The 26,895-nt window shown below is 41.4% G+C and overlaps 1 protein-coding gene across 1 annotated transcript in view; it reads right to left on the bottom strand.

Annotated features, from left to right (window-relative positions):
* The window catches only part of LPCAT1 (lysophosphatidylcholine acyltransferase 1), a 213,336-nt gene that overhangs the window by 17,379 nt on the left and 169,062 nt on the right, over positions 1 to 26,895 (bottom strand). The window contains exons 7-12 of the mRNA XM_077492013.1: positions 26,752 to 26,786; positions 23,360 to 23,414; positions 19,334 to 19,416; positions 16,680 to 16,805; positions 11,131 to 11,284; positions 5,298 to 5,396 (exon numbers count right to left, since the gene is read on the bottom strand). Coding sequence (XP_077348139.1) covers positions 5,298 to 5,396; positions 11,131 to 11,284; positions 16,680 to 16,805; positions 19,334 to 19,416; positions 23,360 to 23,414; positions 26,752 to 26,786 — 552 coding nt within the window. The remainder of the gene's footprint in view (positions 1 to 5,297; positions 5,397 to 11,130; positions 11,285 to 16,679; positions 16,806 to 19,333; positions 19,417 to 23,359; positions 23,415 to 26,751; positions 26,787 to 26,895) is intronic.

The raw sequence follows: 26,895 nt of genomic DNA, 5'->3' as shown, positions 1-26,895 counted from the left end.
CCATAGAAATATACCTTCAGCAATTTAATTAACAATTTTTTGCCCCTTTTTCATTTTAGTTTTATTTTTATTCCTAGTTCTATTTTTATTTTTATTTTTATCTTTATTTTTATTTTTATTTTTATTGTTTTTTTATTGTTATTTTTATTCCTATTGTAATTTTATCCTTATTTTTACCTCTATTTTTATTGATTCTTTATATATTTTTTATATATATTTTTTATATATAAAACCTTTCTTTTTTATATATATATATATATATTCTTTATATGTATTTTCTATGTATTTTTTCAATTTTTAACAACCTTCTTTTAATTCTTGCAAAATCCACTTCTATTTTTTACCTTTAACAAGTATTTTCATAATTTTTTAAAACAATTTTTAAAACAATTAAATAAATAAAAAAGTTCCAACTCTTATCACTTTTTCCCACATCTTGTCCACACTATCCAACTTGTATCCACATACATTGATGGACACACACACAATAATCACATACAACCAGCCTGCAACACATGAGCAATCAACACCATGCTTTGGTCGGAACAGCTCCGCCCCATAAGGTGGAACCTAAACGACTAATTAGAACTGCCCCCTTTCCCTATTTAAACCACTCCAAACATAGTACCCAGATGCCTGATGAAGGAGCACGCATGCTCCGAACGCGTGCAACGTAAACCACAACGAAACGTCATCGCAGTGCGCCCCTCAACATAACAACGAACGGACGAACGGACCTCCCTGACGCTGTTACACCAAGCCGTGCGACGCTGGGAACCACCGGCGCCACCGGACGAGAGATACAGCCGAACGAGTTACCGCTTCTCCTCGAGAGCCCTGCGATGCCCTCTAGATACATGATGTGCCTGAAACCTTCTGGTAGAGTGTGAGTGCATAACTTCACAAATTAAATGTCTTTGATTCAACAATACTGCACTTAGATTGGCGCTGTTTTTTCTTCTGTTTATATGTCTTTTACAAGGTACCTTCTATCCTTGAACATGCTGCCTACCTGCCTGTGCTAAAGAAATCATCCCCTTTCTATGACTATTTTCCACAACCAGTAACTGTGGACTATAATTTGTGATCCTGCCAGCTATCCATTACTTCTGCTGCATTTACTGACATACACAGCAAGGATTGCAAAACTCTGTGATAAGCAGACTTGACATCCCTAAATCCGCCACACCAATTTATCAACTTCAGCGGTTTTTTTCCCCCAAACCTTTTTCCCCTCCCCCATAAAAAACCCCCTCTTTTTTCCTTCCTCACTCCCCCCATCCAGGACATATATAATCCAGCAGCGCAACGCACAAAAAAACAATTTTTTCTTACCATGTGCAAGATAAGCTGGGATCGCTTCCCCAAGAAAAAAAAAAAAATCTTTTATGTCCCCTTACTGCTTTCCCTATTTTGTGTCCCCTAACTGCAGAGCATCACTATTACCACTGTGTCCCTTTACTGCAGTAGTAACTTTCTACTAGCAACCTAGTTTTGCAAAACCTCACCCATGGGGCCCAAATTGTAAGCGATTTACAGTCACACCCTACTATGCAAATGATCACTTCCTCAGCAGAACTTTTGAAAGCTACACCTGAAAGGCAAAGATATGCTTCAAAAACTTCTATCAGCATGCTACATGGTTAGAAACTGACAAAGGATGACACAAATATTGAAATTAACTTCAATATAATCACGTCCACTGTGGAGGGATGGAGATGTTCGTTGGAACTTTCATCATCTAAAACACTTGTGAGTTAGACTCTTGCATTTAATAAAAGTGGTTAAAATGCTGTTCCTTATTTTTGCATGTCGCGTGGCATCATATGCAACGAGAGATGTTGCAGTGGATGCAAGGCAAGCTGATAACATTTAATATCTAGTTAATGGTGCATCAATTTAAAGTGCCGTCTGACCTCTTTAATATTCTGAGGTTCACTTGCTCTAGTAAGAGTTCCTGGGTTCCTTGATCGCACTGTGCACTTCTTTAAGGAACGTGTGGATTGAATTATTTGTAACTTTGAATGGTTTTCATCTAAAGACGGTGTGGTCAAAATATATTTTTTGTACAATGTTATTCACATGAATGGATTCATTTAAAAAGGGACAGAATTTTCTTAGGGCATTAATTTTCTATGGCCAGTTGAACAGTGTATTTGTATCGCACAGTTTGAGTGTTATTCACACCACAGTACGTTATCTATAGTATAAAGGCGTTTATCTTTTTAGAGATAGCACAGCATTTTAAGTTGAGATTGAAGTAAACTGGTCTATTTTCCCATAAGGGTTTTCTTGACACCTCACAACTAGGGATGAGCTCAGGCGTGTTTGCATGCTGCACATGCAGAGCCCGCCAGGAAGTCGACACAGCGCTGCGCTAATCACAGGCAGTGAGACATTGCCCGTTTTCCGCAGCCACGCATCGGGGCAATGTCTCACTGCCTGTGATTAGCGCAGCGCCGACTTCCTGGCAGGCTCTGCACGTGGACTATGCAAACACACCTGAGTTCATCCTTACTCACAAACACTACTAAGGCAGGCCATACATGAGTCGAAACTTGGCTGGATCGATCAACCAACTTGGGTACAACTAGCATACCAAGTTTTACCTGCGATTATTACTAGCGGCTGCTATAGCCGCTAGCAATAATCACTGAATTCTGGCGGGGACGGCTTCCCATGCCCCCAGCCGAGAGAAGACAAAGGCCCGGCAGGAGGGATTCCCACATTAACACGATCTGTGTTGATGTGGGAATCAAGCGAATTTCTTTTCTGAAACCTGTGGTCGCAGGAAAGAAATTTGCTCCATGTATGGCCAACCTTGCTTTGCCTACACACCCCCACCCTTGTGTTCGTCTGCAGATGCCAAGAGTAAAAAAAAAAAAATAACAAAAAAAAAAAAAAAAAAAAAAAACAATGGCTTATAAAAGACACCTTTCCCACAATCCCATCTGACACGGCTCAAGCCTGGGTAGTGGCTGCTCAAACAATAAGCACTGCATTTTAGGAGGAATGGGAGAGGGTTACTTTTTATATCCACTATCGATCTAGATATAGTGGGGAAAATAATTATTTGATCCTCTGTAGATATTGTAAGTTTGCCCCCTTACAAATAAATGAAAGGTCTATTATTTTTTATCATGTGTGTATTTTAAATGATAGAGACAGATTATCAACCAAAAATCTAGAAAAAACACATGATATAAAATGAGTTGCAGTTCAGTGAGTAAAATAAGGATTTGATCCCTAAGCAAAACATGACTTAGTACTTGGTCGAGAAACCCTTGTTGGCGAGCACAGAGGCAAGACATTTCTTGTAGTTAGTAACCAGATTTGCACACATCACAGGAAGTATTTTGGTCCACTCTTTTTTACAGATCTTCTCTAAATCCTTAATGTTTCTTTGCTGTCGCTTGGCACTTCAAATTTTCAGCTCCCTTCATACGTTTTCTATCAGATTAAGGTCTGGAGACTGACTAGACCACTCTATGACCTTAATGTGCTTCTTGAGACACTCCTTTGTTGCCTTGGAGGTATGTTTTGGACATGGAGTGAGCTAGTCAGTCCCCACACTTTAAGCCTTTAGAAATTTTTATGGAGGGAGCTGAAACTTTGCATTGCCAAGAGACAGCCAAGAAATCTTAAGGATTTAGAAAAGATATGTTGAGTGGACCAAAATTTGAGATGTGTTCAAACCAGGTCTCTCTACATGAAACGTCTTACCTCTGTGGTTGCCAACAAGAGTTTTGCCACCAAGTGCCAAGTCCTATTTTGCTTGGGGATCAAATACTTATTTTACTCACTGAACTGCAACTTAATTTATAGCATGTGTTTTATGTGTCTTTTCTGGATTTTTTTTGATATTCTGTCTCTATCATTTAAAATACACGTATGATAAAAATTATAGACCCTTCATTACTTTTTGGGCAAACTTACAAAATCTGCAGGGGAACAAATATATGTATATATGTACTGAGGTATGGGGGGGTATGTCAGGGAATACTCCAAAAAATGCCCCGTGACATGGGAGTTTTATATGGACTATCTAGGTATATTTTTTAAATATATTTTTTTTCAGTTACTGCGCCCTTTCAGCACCTCTCGTGTTTGACGCGGGAGGATTACCCTAATCGGGTGCCTCAATTATTGCTGTTCTTGACCCTTATTGGGTCTTTATGGGTAAGCCAAGCTTGCCTGCATTCCAATTTACTCCAGTACTGCTGTTATCCAATGTAAAATGATGTAACCCCCTTTTGTTTTGTTGAACCATTTATGAATGAATTAACTAGAAGAATGTATTTTCTCTTAGATGTACAAGGTCAATCCCTGCAGAAGAAGCAAATTTTTTCACAAAACATGTAGAGGATTATATATTAGACCTACATCTTCAGAGGTCTCACTATTGTGTGGGGTTCCCTTCCTTTCAAATCTGTATCATTCTTTGCCTTTGTACACAATCATGTTGCAGATGCGTCTTTCTATGTAATTTTTATCAATGTGTGTTAAGTTGTTCTTTTTTACAATAAATATATATTTTTTATATTCAATTGTCCATTTCTGGGTACCGAGATAGTCCATATAAAATTCCCATGTTACGGGCATTTTTTTGGAGTAGCCCCTGACATACACCCACCACCCCCCCCCCCCCCCCCATAGCTCATTATTGTCAATTAAAGATGATGGTACCCACCCATCTATATTTACTGATTGAGGCATTCCCTTTCTCTTCATATATATGAACTAATTGAGAGGTTTAATTCAAAGAAAGCCTGTAATAATTACTGACTGCCAACAAAAAATTGTATGCGGAGTCAGTGATAAAGCACAAGTATGCAGACAGTGAAATCAAAACTTCAGGTCTGCACTCTTGTTCCACACTAGTGATTCAAAGTACTGAAGTCATTGGATCAACATGTTATCTAAACAACCAAGCAGGTTCTCTTAGAGTGGATATAGTAATTGGGTACACAAAGTTAAGTAAGAATAAGCCATTTTTGTTTTACAATTTAATCTACCCAAAGATAACAATGTAGAAGAGAAACAAAAATTAAAACATTATGCAGTAATATAGTAATATATAGTAATATAGTATAAAAAAAAAAAAACTGCACTTATGTTACCATTTCAAGTAAAAGTCTAATCAAAATCTATCTAAGCTTAAACCTACTTCCAGCACCATTCTAAGCCCTATACCATCTAGCCTGTAAGTAAACACATCTTACCTTTACAGATTAGTTAGGGCTTAGAATGGGGGTAAGAGCAGGTTTACTTTAATATTACAATAATAAAACAAATACCTCAAAAGCCAAATGAATGGTGTGCAAGGTCTTCGAAGGTCTACACACAACAGACAATGCAATAACATACTCCCGTAGGTCAATTGCACCTTCTTCATTCTGTAAAGAGACGCAGTAATCAGAAAATGTGATGCTCACAGCTTAAAGTGATTTGAAAAGATTACCTTGTAAAACAACCCATTCAGTTTAAAATAGAAATAAAAAGGCAAAACATTTTTGTATAGATATAAAAAAATAAATGATAAATACCTTTTTTCCCCTTATTTTTTTATTAGAGATCACAATTCCTCTGTTCCTAGCTGCATAAGAGCTGGGGGGGGGGGGGAGGAGAAGCAGCAGCAGCACACTGAGCTTCCCTGTAAATGGCTGTGAAGGGGAGGCGTGTCAGGACAAGTCTGATCATTGGAGAAGAGTACAGCAAGTTCCCAGAACAGCTAGAGAGCTTACCACCGTGTGTTCTTCTGCTTAGTGGTTAGTTTTTATAGGAAAGCAGATGAACTGGCAGGAACATCAAGGATTTCACACAAAGGAAGCAGTACAAATAGAACAGGATATTTTATTAAGTACAAGTACAAACACTTGAAGTTTTCATAAATTGTTCTTCAGTAAAATCTGTCTTAGACATGGTTCAAAGTAAGCCTGACAATTATTAGGTCAGAAATCACTGCTGATTGGTTCTCCACTTTCCACTTTCACTCAAGTGACATGACCATTTCAAGCACTAACAATGATGTCTTTCTTCAATGGATTGCCTTAAAGTGGTGTTCCACCCAAAAAAAAATAAAAAAAAATTCCCAAGTGTGCGGGAAAATGTTACCTCTAAATGGCTGTTGCTAGGGGGTAGTCTGCCTCCTTCAGTGCCTGGGCTCTTGACGTCACTTCCCCTCAGAGCAGGAAAAGCTCAGCTCTGTCCCCTCCCTCTTGTCAATCATCTGGGACATGTGACAGGTCCCAGGTGATTGTGTGGCCAATCACAGCGCCGCTCGCACATGCGCAGTGGGTGCCCGGCTGTGAAGCCACAGCCAGACGCCCATAGTTACAATGCTAGCGCTACCGAACGGAGGGGGAGACGAGCGGGTCTTCGATCCCCCGCATCGCTGGACCCTGGGACAGGTAAGTGTCCAATTATTGAAAGTCAGCAGCTGCAGTATTTGTAGCTGCCGACTTTTAATTTATTTTTATTTTTTTAAGATGGGAACACCACTTTAAAAGGAAAAGCAGACAAATTAGAAATCATTCTACAAGGAATTGACACCATTAATATGGGGAGTAGAAAAATAATGCTTCATGAATATCTCACCATTTAGCTCCTGAGAGGTGCAAGTAGGCAGAAAGTGGATTTAAACCACTGACATTCACCTGAAGCTCAAACATTGGTTCTGGCTGGCATTTGCCTTTAAACAAAGCATTTTTCCAACAAAAAGGAGAATATTTCTTTCATTCCAAACCAGTTTATAGATCTGGAGCAACCAAACTCCATATACAAGCCCTAAAATATATTTAAAGAGCACCTTCCTTAACTGAAGTTTACACTACAAGCAGCCTCCCTTCTTCCCTTGCAAACTGTAAGCAAGTCACTGTTTTTCACAACGAACAGTGTAAATGAGAATTCTAAAAATAGAGCTGATGGTGCACCAATATGTAAGTTTGTAACCATTATTTCCAAGACTGCATCTTCTGAAACTGTAGATATAAGTGGTGTGAATGAGATGGGCTCGTTCTACTAGGCACTTTTACCCCCTTCCTGCCCAGGTACATTTTCAGCGCTAATCGCACTCTGAATGACAATTGCACTGTCATGCAACACTGTACCAACAGAGAATTTTTAGATATATATATATTTTTTTCCTTAGACAGATAGAGCTTTGTTTTTGGTGGTATTTAATCACCACTGGGTTCTATATTTTTTGCTAAACAAAAAAAGTCAGAATTTATTATTTTTTTAAAAAAAAGTTATTCTTAGTTTCGGTTATAGAATTTTGCAAATAAGTAATTTTTCTCCTTTATTGATATGCTGACAGTCGAGCCCCAGTTATCAGCTGTCCTTTCCTCACACAAACACAGAGTGTAAGGAAAGGACTGCAGATAGTCGGCAAGTCTGTTTACATTTCATAAGCTGGGATTGGACATAGCTGATCATATGGTAAAGGGCGGCTGTGATTGGCTCTTTTCCCCAATCTGTGCTCACTGACCATGCCCCATGCACACCCCAGGGGATGCAAACAGTCTTTTGGCTATAGGGTGGTATGGTATGTTATGGATATACAAATTATGTCTAAAACAAGAGTGTATTCTGATGCCGCGTACACATGACCAGACTTCACAACAGACTAGGTCTGACGGAATCCGTCCGGACAATCTGATGGTCTGTGGGCTAATACGATCGTTTTTCACATAAAACATCAGACGGACCTAGGAATAGAACATGTTTCAAATCTGTCCAATGGACTCAATTCCTATCAGGAAAACTGTTCGTCTGTATGCTGATCTGACGGACCAAATACGATGCAAGGGAAGCTATTGGCTAGTGAACTTCCATTTTTAGTCAATCAAGTTCAAAATGAACGGATTTTCAAATGGACTTAGTCCGTTCGTGTGTGGGCAAGTCCGTTCGTTCGGAAGGTCCGTCGGGAACTCCGCCAAAAGCCTTCCGGTCCTAGTCTGCCAGAAAGTCCGGTCGTGTGTACGTGTTATTACTTGAATCTTGGTGTGCTTTGTTCATTTTTCAATTTATATCTGTGCAATGCTCCAGTGTGCAACTTTCCCTTTGTTGAGGGACGTCCACACAGTTACATACAGTAGTTAAAGTTGAATAAAGACACCAGTCCATCCAGTGTAGCCTAAGTACATCACTAGACTGGTCACTGCCACACTGGTTTTGTATCCACCCCCTCTGTATTTTTCTGCAAGCAGCCTGTAGCGTAAGGGGCTGCTAGGTCCATCCCACAGCTCTGCTTTCTGCACAAGCCATGTGCAGCATAGTGATGATGTCACTGCTACATTTATAAGGTAATAATTAGGTTTGCATTTGATGCACACAAAGTAGATTTATATCCTTTACTTAGCTATTGAACATTATATTTAAAAAGGTTTTGTGTCTAAAGTGAAGCTTTAGGACCGCTTTGCTCTTTAAAGTGTAAACTCCCATCTGACTTTTACCTATAGGTAAGCATATAATAAGGCTTACCTGTAGATACTGTAAATATCCCCTAAATGTGCCCCATTTAGGAGATATTTACTGTACATGCAGTCGATGACATCACTGGTGCATGCGCTCTGAAGGAACGGCCACCCAGGCCATTCCTTCAGAGTCCTGTCCCATAAACGGCAGCTTCCATGGGCATTTGCGGGAGTGATGTCATTGCCGCTCCATCCAGTCACACAGCCGAAGTCTGCAGATCTTGAAGGAAGACCGGGTGAAGATAGGAGCGCATGCAGCTGTGACAGCGCAGAGCTGGAAGGCTTCGTTTTCGGGTAAGTTTAACAATGTGCTAGTATGCGATGCATACTAGTACATTATGGATTTATCTTGCAGAATACAAAAAAACACCCAGCGGTTTACTACTCCTTTAAGGGCACATCCACACAGGTATAGTAAAACACAGATATCTATGCAGGATCTTGCCAGCAAAAAAGGCCCAGCATTAAAACACATGTAATAGTCCACACATGACAAGTCGCACCCTATTGTCGGCAATGGAACTGTTCAAATCAGTGTGATGCAGACTTTTCGGTATAGCACCAATCTGTAAATGTAGTTCCTGCACATATTTTTCAGATTTCAGGTTTGACTTGCATAGGCATCTGTGCATGAGAGCGCATATATGTCAGCCAAATTGCAATGACATACAGCTTTGAAATCCTGCGATTTTTGCAGGATTTCAAAGCCACATTCAGTGTGAGCGCGGGCTTAAATGAGTTTAGATAAATAAATGTCTGTAAAATGTTCACATCCATAAAATTCTTCTTCTTCCATCCAACTAGCTCAGTATTTAAACTCAGAATAAATTTACACATGTGCATAAGCTTTTGATTAGAAGTTTGATTATTACACAGCTGAAACCAATGGAAGATTATTAAGCACAAACTGCACAAAGCTAAGCACAACTAATGTGTTCAAATCTGTAAATGAGCACGTGGAAGAGGGAACCCTAAGAAGGAACAGTTGGAAAACCATTATTAACCACCTGCCCAATGCTCACAGTAAATATACTAAGAGTGGGCGGCAGGCACAGGGATGATCACGTACGTGATCGGCCTTGTTCCGGGTTTGAGGTGTGCATGCGCATGCCCCCCTGCCGACCCATGCTGTGTGCAACCACAGAGCAGCGAATTATCGCCAATGATTTCAGCTGAAATCAGCTGTGTCCAATCACAGAGTTCTGTGTTTACAAAAACACACTGTGTACAGGGAACAGCGATCTGGCTGTTTCTTCTCCCTGCAGAGCAAGGATAAAAAACAGCCAGATAGTAAAGTAAATGCAGCTCACATTACAAATTGTTAGACACAAAGTTAACCCATTGATTGCCCCTACATGCTAACCCTTCCCAGCCAGTGTCATTGTACAGTATTACCACTGATCATGGTGTTAGTGTCACTAGCAACATTGGTGTCTGTTAGTGACCCTCTTAGATAGTGTCTGTTAGCGCCAGATTGCCCTCACCCTATCACAATCCTATTATAAGTTGCTCATTACCGCCATTACCAATATAGCATCACAGCTGCGTAAATTCCAGTATTATAAGATTTCATTACACAAGAGTATTTAAAGACACGATGGATATCGACTAGCAATGTATTAGAAGAATATGTATTTTTTATGTTTGCTGGAAGATTTAAACACTTATTATTGTGAATACAGTATATTTGTATATTTTTACTATAGGATTATTAATTGATAGATTTGAGAAAAGGAGAAGCGCCTATCTTTACACTATTCACATTTGTAGTGTGTTTTATACCTCAAGGGGCAGCTGCACTGTGAATACACAATTATTTAGGTGGCACCGCCTTATCACATTTATGGTATACGGGGACACATATGACGGAGTGACCTCCTGCTCTGTCATACTGTCCTTCCATGCAGACAGTGGCCTACTCTGACATGAGGTGGACTGCAATTAGGAAGGTAGCCTTCACTCCTCCTCGGGATGTGGTTAGTAAACACCCGCCTCTGCCCTTATTCCTTCTAGGTGGTTTGAAGTGGTCTGTGGTTACCCCCTTTCCCCTTCTTCCCTGTGATGTGTATCTGGGTGGTGCTTAGTGCAGTACGCTTTACGATCACTGGGCTGTTTGTGCTATTGAAGATGGGTGGATGCTGGCTGATGACATCACAATGGCATTCTCCAACAGTTACTTAGATGCAGGCTGGACTTTACCTGCACACAGAGAAGGACTTGGCATTACCTCTCCTGCAGCACACGACAACTCCAGGTTGCAGTGGGTCTGCTGTCGTCCCCGCCCCCCCCCCCCTCATTTTTTTTTCACCATTTTGTGCGTATGATTACTGCCATTTATAAATGGGGGTCTGAAAGCCCCACCTTTGTAGAGTCTTTGGGTACAGAACTATCCCCCTCTGGCTGTTTCTTTTCAGACCCTACCTTTCTTGCTTGCAAGTCTCATCGCTTTACATTCATCTATATTCTACAGGCTTCTGATTAAAAGGTACCATTTTGGTATGCATTGTCACAAAGAAATTCCAGATCTTGCTTAAAAAGTTCATTTTCTTATTTAAAAACTGCACCATGTAAATATTACAGATTTAGAGTACCGGCTAATAAACTAGCCCTGTTAATTAAAAAAAATATTTTTGAAGATGAGGAAAGCACTTACTTCATCAAATAAGGCAAATAGGTCCTCTAATTTCTCTGTTACTGGAACAGACAGGTACTCTCCAAACTCCTTTAGGTTTATCTTCTCTCCTTTCCTTTTCTTGGCACTTTCTGAGAATTGTTTCAGCTCTTTTTCAAGCTTTTCTGGCTTTAACCTGTGAACAAAACTCCTCATTAAATAAGCAAGGCATGTTTAGGCAAGTACAATTTAACTAAATAGGGTTAATACGCATTTTCTTAAGCCAGCCATACATAGATCGAAAATCAGTCAATCTACTAATTGGCTTCTGTACAACTGCCCTGTTGGAAGATGTTCTCTCGATTAGCATTGCTAGTTATAACCAGCAGTGCTGATCACTGTAACCAGATGGCTGGGATGCCTCCCCGATGTCAGAATCCAAAGGATCAGTGGTGAGGATTCCCCCATCCACATCAAATATATGGATGGGGAAATTGAGTCTTATTTTTCCATTGAACCTTCTGGTTGAACAAAAAAATGACCAGTTACACTTAGCGGCAACAGTGTTTCTGGGAAGTCTTCCAGGACAGCACCCTGAGAGATGACTGGTCCCACCTGACAGGAAACACAATCAGGCTAGAGGTTAAAAAACTCACCCCTTTCTGTGCTCCTCAGTTGTGAAAAAGGATTGACCCACATCAGTGCACGAGAGTGAAAACACAAAAAAAACGGGTGGGAAATAGGTTTGCCAACCTGGAAGACTTCCCAGAAACACTGTTACCGGTAAGTGTAACTGGTCATTTTCTCAAGTCGTCTTCCAGGACGGCACCCTGAGAGAAGAGCAAGTTCAGGCCTTACTTAGAGTGGGACAACAGCCTGTAGGACCTTTCTGCCATAAGCCAGATCCTGAGGTGACAGAAGTTCTACTCTGTAATGTCTCAGAAAGGTGTTCTGGCTTGTCCACATTTTCTGCTCTGCAGATCTGATCTACCGATGCTCCAAGAGGTCGCCAGAGAGTGTAGAATGTGCTTTGAGATTAGCTGGCACCCCTTCCGCAGCAGGCTCTCCCTCTCAAGAGCCAAGCCATCAGTATGAAAAACCGGGTGATAAATTGGACCATGAAGCAGAAGGTCCTGACGTTCTGGAAGGTGCTGGGTGGAGGCCATCAACCAACTTCACAGGGTGGGGAAACAGGTTCTCTTGGGCCACCAGTGAGCAATCAAGATCAGACTGCCCCTGGACTGACTCAGTTTCTGCACTATTCTTGGTATTAGTGATAAGCCAGTCCGAAATCCCAATCTTGTGCCAACGCGTCCACCCCCTCCTCTCTGGATAGAGAAAATAACCTTTTGACTCTCCTGTACCCCCTGTGGGCGAAGAGGGGTGCCGAATTGTAGACAAACGAGAGAGAATACCTCAGGATTTAACCCCCATTCTCCCTGGTGAATGGTCTGTCGACTGAGGAAATCCGCTTCTGCGTTGACGATCCCCCTTATCTGTACCGCTGAAATTGAGGGGATTTTCTGTTCTGACCACTCCAAGTTCCTGCGTTAAGCCCATCAGTAAGATCGGGTACCCCCCCCCCCCCCCGATGATTCAGGAAGGCCAGTCGTCGAGTTGTTGGAGAGGACCTGAATCTCTCTCCCCCTGATCCTGTCCTCAAATGCTTTTAGAGCTTCTCTGACTGCTAGGAGCTTCCTGAAATTGGAAGAGGCTCTCTGGAGCCGGTTCCATACACCCTGCAGTCCCTCTAGATGGGCCCCCCAACCCCAGGAGCTCGTATCGGTTATCACCCTGACAGGCTGAACCTGGGACCAAAGGTGTCCTGCCCCCAACCTCTGAGGATTGAGCCAAAGAAGGGACCTCTTTACCTGAATGGGAACCCGCTTGTCTAATGACTCTATTTTCCCATCCCAGGAGGAATTGTTGGAGGGTCCTGGAGTGGAGCTGGGCCCAAGGAACGGCAGGAATACAGGACATCATCAGCCCCAGAATTCTCATAATCATCCTTCAATTGTAGGATTGAGGAAGTAACAGCCTATGTACTACTGAGTCCATCAGGATAATTAGTTAGACCTTGGTCTGGGATGGAGTCAGTGAGGACTTCTCCTGACTGATCAACCACATCAGGTATACCAAAGTGCTTTTTAACCTTGTCCAGATCGGAGTAGAGAATCCCTGGATAGGTTGTAGACCAATAGGTCATCTAGATAGGGGATCAGCGTGGTCCCCTGGAGGTGATAAATGACCTCTGCAAGAATCTTTGTAAAGACTCTCGGGCTGGCTGCCAGTCCAAAGGGCAGGGTACGGAACTGCCAGTGCTGGGTACCCTGGTCTGTGCAAATTGCAAAGCATAGAAAGGCTTGATGCTCCGGGAAAATGGGGACATGCAGATATGCATCTTTTAAGTCTATGATGAACATAAAGACATCCTTCAACAGATGCTTCCTGACCATGTACACCGATTCCATACGAAACTTCTTGTATCGTAGGAACGTGTTTAGCCTTTTTAGATTTATAATCAGGTGGTATTTCCCAGAGAGCTTTGGGACCACAAAAACGTGGGTATAAAAACCCTGCTCGCATTGTTTTGCTGGCACTGGCAGGATGACCCTCTGATCTGCCAACTGCCTGACACTCTTTAAGAGACCCAGATGGGTAAATAGGTTAGAAGAAAGGTTCAAGGGAGTCTGGAAACCAATTCCAGTTTGTAGCCCTCTCTTATCCACTGCAGAATAAAAGGACTCAGAGACCTGTTCCCACTGTGTGATAAACTGTGAGAGCTTCCCCCCTACCCTGGCACTGGCGTCACTTGGGATCCTTGTCAGCAGGTTTTGCGCCTGAGAAAAGGAGACCTCCCTCCTGCTTGCCCCTGCCGATGTCCCACTTCTTGCCTTCCATGCGATTTCTGAAGTGGTTGTTGACCTGGGGCCTCGAAAAAATTTACATTAAACTTTTTCCCCTTCTCTGTGGATCTGGATAGGGTTTGATACAAACCTGTAACAAATAGAAGGGACGCTTCGAATGGCAAACCACACAGATGTGTTTTTGATGTGTGGTCTCCATCCCAGGTCTTAACCCATATGGCCCTTCTAGCCGAGTTTAGGAGGGCTGGCGATTTTGCGGACGTATGCAGTTTCAACTGCTGCATGCGCAAGATAGCTTACTGCTTTTCCAATCACTTCCAGTAAATCAAAGAGTTGCTTGGACTTGGAAGTATGCATTACATGGTCCATTAACTTGTTTACCCATAAATCCACATTTCCGGCTACACAGGCCAACGTCAGTGACGGGGTCATGGTGGCAGCATTGGCCTCCCAGCCCCTGCACAGGAGGGTTTCGGACCGACGGTCCATCTGGTCCCGTATATTGCCTGCATCCTCAAAGGATAAGTCAGACTGTTTGGACACCTGTGCCAGAGACGCATCAAGTCTGGGTGTCTTAAAGAACTTCTCCTCCTCCTCCTCTTCCCTAAAGGGGCACCTGCGTTTCCAGGTTTTAAATTTCAAAAGTTTCCTCTCCGGCTCCTTCCACTCCCTCAAAATAATATCTTTGAGGGACTGGTGGATAGGGAGGACCGTGGGCTGAGGTCTGGCCAGGCCTCTATACATCCTGGGCAGCAACCTGCGCTGCTGGCTCCTGAATCTCCTCAGAGGCATACATCGCCCCCAGGAGCCCCTCCATATCATTTGCCAAGAAAATGTGTCTGCCTGGTCTGGAGTGCTCCTCCTCCTGGCTATTCTCTTCATCCTCCCCCTCCTCAGGGTAGCTCTGATTGGAGTCCTCTGCCTCATCCTCCTTCAGAATCCTGAGATGTTGGGGTCTTTTGGGGTTCAGGACGCGTGTATCTACTGCCCCTGTGTGTGGATGAACCCTCCTGAGAGGATGAACCCTCTCTACTAGGGTGGGACTCGCCCTGCCTAGTCTTTAGGGTTGCCTGGAAGGGCTTGAGGGTAGTCAACATTTCTGTCTGCACCAATAGAAAATCTCTCATGACCTGAGATGTCTCCTTCCCAGATAATGTGTGTATACATTTGTAACAAAATAGCTTGGTGTGGTCTGGTACCAATTTATCATTGCAATATCCACACCTCTTGGACCAGGAAGAAGCCTTAGACCTAGGTCTACTAGTAACTCCCTGGGCAATAGCTTCAGTTTCTGTAAGTGAAGAGCCCAATTAGTCTAAGACAGAAAAACACTGTGGTACCCTGCGAGGCTAAGGGCTAGGGGACCCTCCATTACCCCCACCAGCTAGGTACACTCACCCCCTGTGGTCTCCTAAGTGGCTGTGGCCATTGTCAGCTCTTCCTCTCGTTCCATGATTGGGGTTCCCCCCTCTGGCGAGAATAGATGTGGATGCCTGCTCGCTGCCGATCGCTCTCTCTTGAGCTCAGGTCTGTGTGTCTCTATCCTCTGCAGCGCCGTCTGAACGCTGCGCCGCCATTTTCCATAAGCCACCGAGGTGTGACTCACTTCCAGCTCTGACACAGGAGCAGCGAGAGGCACCAACTGAGGGAGTCCCAGGGATCCGGGACTGAAATCTATCTATAAACTGACACTTTGGTCAGGTAAGGAAGGGGAGCAGGAGATATGGTCCCTAAAGTTCTGGGAACCTCCTCCTGTCCCCCCGGGAAATAAGGAAGACCTCCCAGGAAGGACAAGCCTTACTGGACCCAGAGGCTTCCCAAGCCTGTGGCCCGGCTCCCAAGGGGAGACCTCCAGCCCTCGGCCTTAGGTCATTAGGAAAAAGAAAAACTTTTTCACTATGGGGAAACACAATCAAAAAACTGGGGAGCACAGGGAGGGGTGGGGTTTTTAACCACTATCTTGATTGTGTTTCTTGTCAGGTGGGACCAGTCATCTCTCAGGGTTCTGTCCTGGAAGACGACTTGAGAAAAATAAGTCCTCCATGGGCTGCCTTACAGCATGTAAAAGGTGATTTTAGGAAGCTAGACAACGCTTTACCTTCAGTGCTGAGAAACAATGCTGTAACATATGATCTTATTATGTTTTACTACTTATGTTTGGCGACATAATAATGAATGGGTCTGTCAATAAAAGCTGAACTTCAGACAGATTTAAAAACACTAATGCAGTTTGCAAGAATGAAACTCTTTCAATGTACTTTACACACTATTTCTGTAAGCAAGTAACCTTATCAGTATGTTTGCTGCTCCTTCATTGTCCAACCACAGGCTGGCGTGAAGAGAGATGACCAAGAAAAGTAGTAGAGAAAAGCGATGTCACCGACCAGACTGTTGATGTATGGTTGGGCTGGACAAAGTTATATATCAGTATTAGCAGTATTTCAGCTACACCATTTGCCTAGATTTCAGTTTTTATTATTCTGATAATGAATCAAGTAATAATATCACCTTCAAACAGAGTGAAAAATAAGATGTCATTGACATAGTATAATGTGTGTGTAACAATAACTGCAAGGACATATCTGGCTATAATGAAAAAAGATCAACAAAATCAGTATTTTTTCATAGATGAGAGCATCTGTCCTTGAATTATAAAAATGGGCAACCCAGTGAAAGCTCACCTCCCAATATAAATTGACATTCCAAAATGTACATGTTACCTACCCTAGACTTCTTACAAGTCTTGCAAACTCCAAGAGAGATGTATCTGATGGGAGACGAAGTTGGCCCTCTGCTAATGCCAGCTGACAGTCTTCAAATGTGTAGTCTGTGACAGACACATTCAATGCTCTTCAAGAGAAAAATTCAATGTAAACATAAGAGAAAAACAAATGTCAGTCAAGTGTAACATTTCTTTCTATGAATGAACCTCAACTTGAACACAAAAAGGCTGCTTGATGCAGTCTGAGCACCACCTGCTGATAGCACTTCTTATTGCAAGAGTTTAACCAAAACTTCAAATGAACATTATATCAATAAACACCAACCCAGGGAGTTTCAACAGCAGCGGCCTGTCCATAGGGGGTGCATTGGTGCCGCCCCACCAAAGTAAGCAAGCTGGGAAGCTGATTTGCCCGTGTTCGGGGAACAAGCGGTGCGCCCGCAAACACTCCCACTCTTCACTTATTCATACGTGGCCTCCTTTCCAATTTTTAATTGGTGGGGACAGAGGAAGACTGGGTGGTGCTTTTTGCAGCTACTGCCGCGTCACTTCCGGTTTCCCAGCTCACTGCTGTGTGGAAAGCAGTGGCGTTACTCGCTATGGTGGTACAGAGCAGCTCTTCCTCCTCCTAGCCTACCTCCTCCCTGTCCTCCAGCTCCTAGACTTAGATGTGCTCCAGGTAGACATTTCTCATGCTGACTGTCCCCATGTAAGAATCAGACCTCTCTCTGGGAAGCCTGCAATCGGCACATAGTACTCTGGCTTCAGTGACTTGTTATGGGCTATCTCAGCTCTGCCATTCTTGCTGTGTACCCTGGGAACTGACAGGTTGGCAGATTAGGGATCTTAAGAATTTGAGGAGAGAATGTGAGTCAGCGAGAGACAGCATCAGCTTTAACCACTGGCTAGGCTGAGCATTAATTACTACAACATATCGGCCATATTTTTGGAGAAAGTGAACAAGTGCAAGAAGGCAATGTGTAGGGGGATGGGGCGAATGTGTACATGGAGGATGCAATGCATGGGAGGGGATATGTAAAAGGAAAGGGATTAAATGTGGGCAAGAGGGGGTAATATGTACAGTAGGGGGTAATGTGTGCGGGGGTGGGGGGGTAAATATGTACAAGGAGGGTGTAATATCTGTGACTGAGGCTGCACTATATATACTGATCTGTAATGCTGCGGCTGCACACTCTGTGCTGTGATGCTGCGGCTAGAAACTTTGCATCAGATTCACAGAAAATGTTTGCTTAAAATACTGGAAGCAGTGAGGCATTATGCTGAACATACTGAAAAAACGATTTGGGGTTTATATACACTTTTAACAATTTAACGGAAATTACTTTGGACCATATATATGATTGTTGGTATGGGGAGATCAAAATCTTTTAATGTAGACTATTTCACTGAAGTTTAAATTCCTTATCCATTTTCAATGGAAGTGCAGATAAAAGAGGAAAAAGCCAGAGACAAATACAAGTAGGAAATTCCCCAAATGATATCACAGCCTCCAACATCAAAAATCAAATGTTTCTATAATTTTGAGAGGAATCTCATTCTGCTGCATTCTTTACAGACCATGCTTTTAAAGCTTGATTTGATTTTAGCTGTAACGTAAATTCACAGTGGACTGAAATCTTGCAGATGCACACAATAATATTTTATGATGCACTTTACTAATTAAGTCTAATGTCAGCACATGCACTGCTTGCTTCACTTCTGCTAAGCAGTGAATAAATTCCATGGGCGAAAGCGCAGTTTACTCACATTACATCTTGGCACACAATGGAAGATAAAGTCGGTGTAAGTCACATTATTTATTCAGTTCAGCTACTGTAGTGATAACGTTCCAATGAGTGAAATGGATGTAATCAACTCTGCTTAAACTTAGGAGGTCACGTTGGTTTAAAAAAAAGCAAGGGATCATTTTCAGTTGAAAAAAACTGTTAGAAATGATCTACATTCTTCTTGTACTAGCAAGACAATACAATTGATGTACAAGAAGGGTGCGGACATGAAAACGTCTAGTTACTTACAGCAGCCAATTAGAATCTCTGTTACATGTTTTAATGTGGAATATAAAAAGGAGTCAGAAGCTGATTGGTTGCTTGAGTTGCATGAAATACCCCATATTACAAAACATGGGTGAGATGGTTACATTTAAAAACCGTCCTCTGCAAGCCCTTTATAGAGACAACCCCAGATCTTATTCTACAATAGCACATGATATATTATGCTTTACTCATTGTAGACAAAGGAAAACTTTTCAGCTCTCTCGTGTCCCATTGTTGTGCGACTGTATATTGTTTGAAAAAAATGTTTTTTATTTTTAGTTTTTACTTCAGGGTACTCAAGAAATCTGTCCTACTGTTTTATTGTATTTACAGAATACAAACTTATTCAAAATTATAAAACACCTGCAAGAGTTTTACTGCATTTTAACTGCTCCCATTGTGTTTATATACACACCGTTTTATTTTTTAAGGTTGTGCCATTTCTGTATGGTTGATAAAGTAACAAAACTTAATTAAAAAGGATAACTAGCTGGACTGAGTGCAAGGGAATATTTATTTGCAACCAGACAAAACATGGATTACAGTTCTCTGAAAGTATTTGTACCACTATTACCACTAAATCAACAAACTGAGGTACGTACTTTGCCATGACACGCCTTACATTGTGAGCATACAGGGCAGGGTTTTTCTTCTCTTCTTCAGAAGGAGTATAAATTGGAAGAAACTAAACACAGAAATAAAAAAAATAAAAAAACGTTCTTATGAATATTCAGTATAGGGATGACCACTGCCATGAAAAATGCATTACTACTGTTCGAAATTAGTCTTTACAAAGAGAGACTAGACAACTCGCACTGTCATGTTACATTTTTCCTAACATACAGTATCTCACAAAAGTGAGTACACCCCTCACATTTTTGTAAATATTTTATTGTATCTTTTCATGTGAAAACACTGAAGAAATGACACTTTGCTACAATGTAAAGTAGTGAGTGTACAGCTTGTATAACAGTGTAAATTTGCTGTCCCCTCAAAATAACTCAACACATAGCTATTAATTGTCTAAATCACTGGTAACAAAAGTGAAAACATTTATTTGTGAAAATGTCCAAATTAGCCATTTTCCCCTCCACTGATGTCATGTGACTTGTTAGTGTTACGAGGTCTCAGGTGTGAATGGGAAACGGGTGTGTAAAAACTAAATGTTCAAGGCAGTTGAAATTTTGAAGTACTTTAAAACTACATTCGTCAAATCACTGGCATCATAATATTTACCAATGAGATTTCTCTTATGAATGTTATGTCTGAAAATCTTCCAGTCTATTGCCAGCTAAAGACTTGGGGGGGGGGGGGGGGGGGATAAAGACTTACTGTACAACAGCACAGTTATCCTTTAATCCATATAGTTGCTGAAGCCTTAGGCTAAGCCATTTAGTATCTAAGACCTAGGTACGTTCTGGCGGTTCGTGTAATCACTCACCCTATTAATATCCAGGCATTTGGTAAGTTGTAGGAATTGAGAATGTGGTTAGAAAGCACCTAAAAAAAGTCACTTTTAAATTTCAAGTAATAAGGAAATTATGGCCAGTCACATTGCGAAAAAGGATTAATAACTGCTTTCTTGCATACTCCCATAAATTTGAGTTGGAATTTTGGAATGAGCCAAGTAGAAACAAGTGGCTGAGCACTGGAGCACTGCAAGGAAAGTCTGATTACCTGGAAAGGATCAGCTCCTCAGCTGTTGCCATGTGTCTTGTCACATGTGTTTACTATTATATATAAGCTCTAAATGAGCAGGGCCCTCGGATCCCTCCTGTATTTGTATTGCAAGTGTACTGGTTGTACAAACTGTTGGCACTATATATATCCTGTATAATAATAAGAATAATATATTGTGCAGTGAGTTTTTGGAAGTCCACGAGTACCTAGCCTTAAACTTATCTACACAACTTTTTTCTTGATGGTGCTACCCCTCTGGCTAATTATGTAAACTTGCCTGTAGAACATAATGTATTACCCAAAATGTTATTTTTGTTTTGCTGTGCGTTTAATTTACTAATCCCTTCTAACAAAGTTACATATAATAAAATATTTAATATATTGCAACACTAAACAAATTGGACTAATTATCGGGCATTATGTAACGCCTTTATGATAAAGTGAGGAGAACCTACAGTATATCACAAAAGCGAGTACACCGCTCACATTTTGTAAGTATTTTATTATATATTTTCATGTAACACTGAAGAAATTACACTTTTCTACAATGTAAAGTAGTGAGTGTACAACTTGTATAACAGTCTAAATTTGCTGTGAGCACACCCCTAAGTGTCCAAATTGGGCCCAATTGCCCATTCTCCCTCCCCTGATGTCATGTGACTTGTTAGTGTTAGTGAATGGGAAACCGGTGTGTAAAATTTGGTGTTGTCGCTCTCGCTCTCTTACTAGTCACAAGTTCAACATGGCACCTCATGGCAAAGAACTCTGAGGATCTGAAAAAAAGAATTGTTGCTTATCTACATAAAGAAGAAATAGGCTATAAGAAAATTGCCAAGACCCTGGAACTGAGCTGCAAATATGGCGGACAAGACCATACAGCAGTTTAACAGGACAGGTTCCACTCAGAAGAGGCTTCGCCATGGTTGACCAAAGAAGTTGAGTGCACATGCTCAGTGTCCTATTAAGAGTTTGTCTTTGAGAAATAGACACGAATGCTGGCAGCATTGCTGCAGAGGTTGAATGGGGTGGGGGGGGGGGGGGGTCAGCCTGTCAGTGCTCAGACCATACAATGCACACTGCATCAAATTGGTTTGCATGGCCGTCGTCCACGAAGGCATTATATAATGCTTTTATGAGAATGTCAGGGGAACCTTCCGTATCTCACAAAAAGTAAGTACGCCCCTCACATTTTTGTAAATATTTTATTATATCTTTTCATGTGACAACACTGAAGAAATGACACTTCACTACAATGTAAAGTAGTGAGTGTACAGCTTGTATAACAGTGTAAACTTGCTGTCCCTTCAAAAGAACTCAACACACATCCATTAATGTCTAAAACACTGGCAACCAAAGTGAGTACATACCTAAGTGAAAATGTCTGAATTGGGTCCAAAGTTTCAATATTTTGTGTGGCCACCATTATTTTCCAGCACTGCCTCAACCCCCTCGGTCATTAAGTTCACCAGAGCTTCATAGGTTGTCACTGGAGTTCTCTTCCACTCCTCCATGAGGACACCATGGAGCTGGTGGAGGTTAGAGACCTTCCGCTCCTCCACCATCTGTTAGAGTATACCCCACAGTTGCTCAATAGGGTTTAGGTCTGGAGACATGCTTGGCCAGTCCATCAACTTTACCCTCTGCTTCTTTAGCAAGGCAGTGGTCATCTTGGAGATGCGTTTGGGGTTGTTATGTTGGAATACTGCCCTGCGGCCCAATCTACGAAGGGAGGGTGATCATGCTCTGCTTCAGTATGTCACAGTACTTATGCCATTAATGATTCCCTCAATGAACTGTAGCTTCTCAGTGGAAGCAGCACTCATGCAGACACACTTGTCTTTATACTCCTCACCTGGTTGCTGCCACACAGGCCTGACACCATCTGAACCAAATAAGTTTATCTTGGTCTCAAATCAGAACACAGGACATGGTTCCAGTAATTCATGTCCTTAGTCTGCTTGTCTTCAGCAAACTGTTTGTGGGCTTTCTTCTGCATGCATGATCTTTAGAAGAGGCTTCCTTCTGGGACGTCAGCCATGCAAACCAATTTGATCTCTTAATAGGACGCTGAGCACATGCACTTAACTTCTTTGGTCGACCATAGTGAAGCCTGTTCTGAATGGAACCTGTCCTGTTAAACCGCTGTATGGTCTTGGCCATCATGTTGCAGCTCAGTTTCAGGGTCTTGTAGCTTTCTTATAGCCTATGCCTTCTTTATGTAGATGAGCAACAATTCTTTTTTTCAGATCCTCAGAGAGTTCTTTGTCATGAGATGCCATGTTGCACTTCCAGTGACCAGTAAGAGAGTGGGAGTGATAACACCAAATTTACGAATGTAGTTTTAAAGTACTTCAAAATTTCAACTGCCTTCAACATTTAGTTTTGGCATACATGGAATTTCCAAAATGAAAACCATATAAACTGTTAGACATTCTTTTGTTTAAAATACTATATTTTTCATCCAGCTCTGTAAATTTTCTTGTCAAAACGAACATGGATTTGACCGCACTTATCCATTAGAAAAAACAAACATTCCAAATAAAGTATCAAAAAATTTCTACTAGTGTATGGCCAGCTTCCACAAGATCCTTGCTGGAAGCACCACAGTTGCTGTTAGAAAGGTCTCTTGACTGGGCAGCTTCTTTTTCAGAAAAAATACCCAGGCCATCTACTTTATCATGACAGCAGATAGCTTCTCAATAAGAGTGAATGGGATTTTCCTTTGTGCAGACACAGCTCAGTTAGGAGACTTAACGGCAGCGGCTGTGTGCCTTCCAGCGGGTTGCACAGGAGAAGTGTGGCAGAGCTTGGAGACGAGAATATAAGACATGCTGGTGGGGGGTATGAAGATTAATTCAAAAAGTACTAAGAAAAAAAAAAAGTAAACATTGCATAGGAATCATCCATATAAAACAAACAAATTTATTTTCTAAATAAAAGCTTCTTACCTCAATTTCTATATAGTTATGAAACTGACATAAAGAAAGCCAAAGTATTTTCATTCTGAAGAAAGAAAAAAAAAAAAAAAAAGTTACATGAATGTATTTATCTGCGTTTCTCATCTTACAAAACTTCTGCTATTTACAAAGTTAGAGTAAAGCCCCATACACACTATCTGATTTTCTGCTGATTTTTTCCTTCAGATTTACCAAAACCATGTAGCACACAAATTGAAACGCCTAAGGTTTGACCTCATATATGGTTTTGGTAAATCTGAAGGAAAAAATCAGCAGAAAATCTGCGTATGGAGCTTAAGAATATACAAATATTTCCATCAATGCCATTACTGAAACACTGTATTTTAAATATCAATCCTGTAAAAGAGAAAATTTAAAAGGAACCAAATAGAGAAAGAACTGTAAAAAAGAGAAAAAAGGAGGAAAAGAATGGGTAGCTGGCTAGGCGACATTGGTTATGGAGCTCAGTATGGTTGGTGGTATAGACCATCATGAATTGTGGAGAATGACAATGATCAATATACTGTACCTGAACAGAGGTTCAACTAAAAATACCCTTTCTATAGATTTTAAATGTTCTGGGAGTGCGGGAAAGGTATATGTGCAAATTAACAAAAACAGTATTACGTTGAACAAAAAGAAAGTCTAGAAGCTGAGCTTTTTACTGCTGTCTGTGCCTTCTTGTTTAGTGCCTCCCCCCCACCAAGCCCCTTATTTCTTGTCCTGATGCAGCAGATACAAAGATTGGGAGGAAATCACTCCAATGAATACACAGACAGCAGTAAAGATAAGCAGACATTCCTTCTTCCTACTCTTTCCAAAACTAAAATGAAAAGCTTTGACTGGAGTTGGTATTTAGGAGTTGGGTGTACCAAGTACCGCATTATTCAGGAGGTAATATTTGCATAAGTAAAGTTACTTTTAACTTACTAGGGTCTTAAATGCTTACATTTTCAATATTGCCAGTAATATCATGCATTTAGTAAAGCTCTGAACATATGGGCCAAATATCAGCCGCTTCAACAGGAACCAGCCGAGATTCGGCGCATGTGTACAGCAGCCTGTTTGGCTTGTGGCAAAGGGGCATGCCCCAAAAATATCTGCCAATAAAGCATCCAATCAGCGCTCTCAGCCAATGGCTGCGAATGCTGACCAGTGTGCTCTAGTAGGGGATGGGTTGGGGGGGGGGGGGCAGCCCCCTTGTCAGAACACAATAGCTCAGCGGGGATTTCGCTGTACTAACCTTAGATGGTTAGTACAGCGAGCTTCTCGCTTTTTTTTTTTTTCCAGGCTGCTGGGTTGAAAAAAAACGAACTGGTAAGCCCCATACACACTATCAATTTTTGTGCTGAATTTTTCCTTCAGATTTACCAAAACCATATAATATGAGGTCAAACCTTAGGAGTTTCAATTTGTATTGTACTGATAGCGTGTATGGGTTATAGTGTTTACCTAGTTTAAGGTTTGTGTACATGGGCAGCTTCCGGTGTTGGACATGAATTAAAAAAAAAAAAACATATCAAATGCAGGGCAGCAAATTTCTATTGCCCGCAACAGAGTAGTGACAAAAAAAAAATTTTGTAGATAAGAGACTGCTTTGCAAGCAAATTGATGTGCATTTGGATTTTCTTTTTGTCCTGACAACTGTACTTCCCACAACCTGTCCAGATCAAGTTAATATAATTTAAAATACATTTTAAAAATGTTTTAAAGACAATTATGTGGAGTTATTAAAGCAAAAGTACTATATACTGTACAGTGGGGAAAATATTTTTTTGATCCCCTGCAGATTTTGGAAGTTTGCCCACTCACAAAGAAATGAAGGGTCTATCATTTTTATCATAGGTGTATTTTAAATGATAGAGACAGAATATCAACCAAAAATCCAGAAAAAAACACGACAGAAATTTTATAAATTGAGTTGCTTAGGAGGGATTTTGGCAACTTGAAGTTTCAGCTCCCTCTATAAAAGTTTTATTGGATTAAGCTCTGGAGATTGGCTAGGCCACTCCATGATCTTATTGCGCTTTTTCTTGAGCCATTCTTTTGCTCCCTTGGCGATATGTTTTGGGTCATTGTAATGCTGGAAAACACATCCATGAGCCATCTTCATTGTTCTGGCATAGGGAAGAAGGTTCTCATCTCATGATTTTACAATACATGGCCTTATCCATTGGTCCCTCAATGCGGCAAAGTTGGCGTGTACCTTTAGCAGAGAAATCATCCCTACAGTCAAGCACAGGTGGAAGCATTATGCTTTGGGGCTCCATAGCATAATGCTTCCACCTGTGCTTGACTGTAGGGATGATGTTCTTAGGGTCAGAGTCAGCATTTTTCTTCCTCCAAACATGAGCTCAATTTTGGTCTCATCTGATCACAGCACTTTCACCCAATCACTTAGATGTTCATTGGCAAACTTCAGACAGTTCTGTACATGTGCCTTCTTGAGGAGGGGGGCCTTGCGGGCACTGCAGGATTTCAATCCATGGTGACGTATTGTGCTACCAATGGTTTGTTTGGTGACTGTGGTCCCAACTGCCTTGAGATCATTCACAAGCTCCCCCCGTGTAGTTCTAGGTCAGTGATGGCGAACCTTGGCACCCCAGATGTTTTGGAACTACATTTCCCATGATGCTCGTGCACTCTTCAGTGTAGTGGAGCATCATGGGAAATGTAGTTCCAAAACATCTGGGGTGCCAAGGTTTGCCATCACTGTTCTAGGTTGTTCCCTCACTTTTCTCATGATCATCCTTCTTGCATTGAGCTCCAGACCGAGGGCAATTGATGGTTAATTTTTACTTGTTCCATTTGCGAATAATCACTCCAACAGCTGTCTCCTTCTCACCAAACTTCTTGCTGACAGTGTTGTAGCCCATTCCAGCCTTGTGCAGGTCTACAATCTTGTCCCCGATGTCCTTTTCCCATTATGGTGGGGTTTGAATGGATGAAAGATTCTGTGGACAGGTGTCTATTATATACATAAGTTGTCGTTAGGAGCACCTTCCTAAATTGACAGTATGTACCACAGGAGCACATACTGTAGCCAGTCTGTGGGAGCCAGAATTATTGTTGAGTGGTAGGGGATCAAATATTTATTTTAATCACTGAACTGCAACTCAGTTTATAAAATTTATATCATGTTTTTTTTTCTGTATTTTTGCTTTATATGCTGTCTCTATCATTTGAAATACATCTATAACAACAATTATAGACCCTTAATTTCTTTATAATTGGGCAAACTTACAAAATCTGCAGGGGATCAAATACTTAATTTTCTCACTGTAAGTTTGCCACATAGAGGATAGAAATATGCCACCTTGTGTTAATTACATAAATAAAAACTTTATGCTGTGAGTGCTCAACTTAAACAAGCAAAAACTTACGCTCCAGGACCTTGCCATGTCCACGTTATGGTATCCTAGAAATAAAAAAAATATATATATACTTCAGATATAGCAGCACTTTTGAATTTCTGAATATTTCAGCCCTTTTACCTTCACAGCAAAATAATTCCTTTATTGTGACAA

The sequence above is a fragment of the Lithobates pipiens genome, unplaced genomic scaffold, assembly GCF_037356315.1.
Source record: "Lithobates pipiens isolate NorthernLeopardFrog02 unplaced genomic scaffold, aLitPip1_a1.2 Scaffold_19, whole genome shotgun sequence".
Lineage (NCBI taxonomy): Eukaryota > Metazoa > Chordata > Amphibia > Anura > Ranidae > Lithobates > Lithobates pipiens.
The sequence above is the reverse complement of the archived record's forward strand: the minus strand, read 5'-3'. Positions and strand labels throughout refer to the sequence as shown.